General features: G+C 64.0%; 1 protein-coding gene across 1 annotated transcript; it reads right to left on the bottom strand.

Annotated features, from left to right (window-relative positions):
- Positions 1-20: 20 nt before the first annotated feature.
- CHLNCDRAFT_144034 (hypothetical protein) lies at positions 21-994 on the bottom strand (the record flags this gene model as incomplete). The annotated part of the gene is made up of 3 exons (XM_005842507.1): positions 21-53; positions 411-695; positions 890-994. 3 exons carry the CDS (start codon positions 992-994, stop codon positions 21-23), a joined length of 423 nt encoding a protein of 140 aa, XP_005842564.1.
- Between the last annotated feature and the right edge of the window lie 109 nt (positions 995-1,103).

Here is a 1,103-nt window from a genome sequence, read left to right as displayed (position 1 = left end):
AAGGGGAACTTCCTTGGGGGTCAGTTGGTGCAGCGGGGGTTGGGGCCCATAACCTGTTGTGAGAGAAGGGCTTTACACCTGACTGCAGAGGGCAGTCACTGAGGAAGGGCACTAGGAGAGAATGACAAACAAGGCGAAATGCAGGGGATTATATGCATGCATGGGAGAATGGCCAGATGGCGGGTGGCCGCCAGATGTCGCCGCCAGCTGGAGGGTGCTGACAGATGGCATTGGGTCGGGGGAGCTGACCGTTGGGTTTTGCCAGCTGGCGCGGGTGTGGGGCGCGTGGCTTTCGGTTTGGCCATCTGGCTTTCGGTCTGGCCGCGTCCCAACGCGGTGGGTGCTGTAGGTGAGCAGGCTGGACAGCTGGCGGGCGCTGGTGCAGCCAGGTGGCCCGCCGTCCAACACACGGTGAGCAGCTTGGGCAGGATGTCATCCAGGCTCAGGTCCCCGTCGGTGGTGGCGGTGATCACGGTGGCCATCGTTGCATAGGCAGACGGCAGGCCGGACATCACGGACCAGGCGATCTCGGTGTCTGCCACATCCTGGCCGGCAGCGCGCAGCTGGGCCTGGATCTCCTTGGCACGGGACACATACTTGGTCAGGGGCTCGGTGGCGCCCATCTTCAGCTGGCTCAGCTGCATGCGTAGCTCCAGCTTGCGCGCGTTGCTCTTAGCTTGGTAGACTCTCTCCAGCTCCCAGCAGCGGACGGGGGGGTGTCCTCAACACCAGGTGGAGCAGCCAGAACAGGATCAGCCGGCGCAGCCACAACATTAGCCGGAGCAGCTGCAGCACCAGCCAGGGCAGTGACAGCTCGCAACGCTGGGTGCTAGACACCGGTGCATCTTGCCACCTTACTCACGACTCCTCTGTTCTGCTCGACCCCTACCTGCTGAAGGAGGCCATCACCATCACCTTTGGCAACGGCGGCACTGGCAAAGCCACCACTGCCGGGCACGTGCTGCTGCACACACACGCCCAACGGCCCCTTCATCCTGCGCGACGTGCTGCACGTCCCAGGCGCCGCCGAGCAACTGCTCTCCGTGCGGCAAGCCACGCGGCGTGGCCTGAGCTTCAAGTTCATGGCCGACGCCTGCGAGATC

Source organism: Chlorella variabilis (genome assembly GCF_000147415.1).
Source record: "Chlorella variabilis unplaced genomic scaffold CHLNCscaffold_664, whole genome shotgun sequence".
In the NCBI taxonomy this organism is placed as follows: Eukaryota; Viridiplantae; Chlorophyta; class Trebouxiophyceae; order Chlorellales; family Chlorellaceae; genus Chlorella; species Chlorella variabilis.
This window is presented reverse-complemented; position numbering and strand designations above follow the sequence as displayed.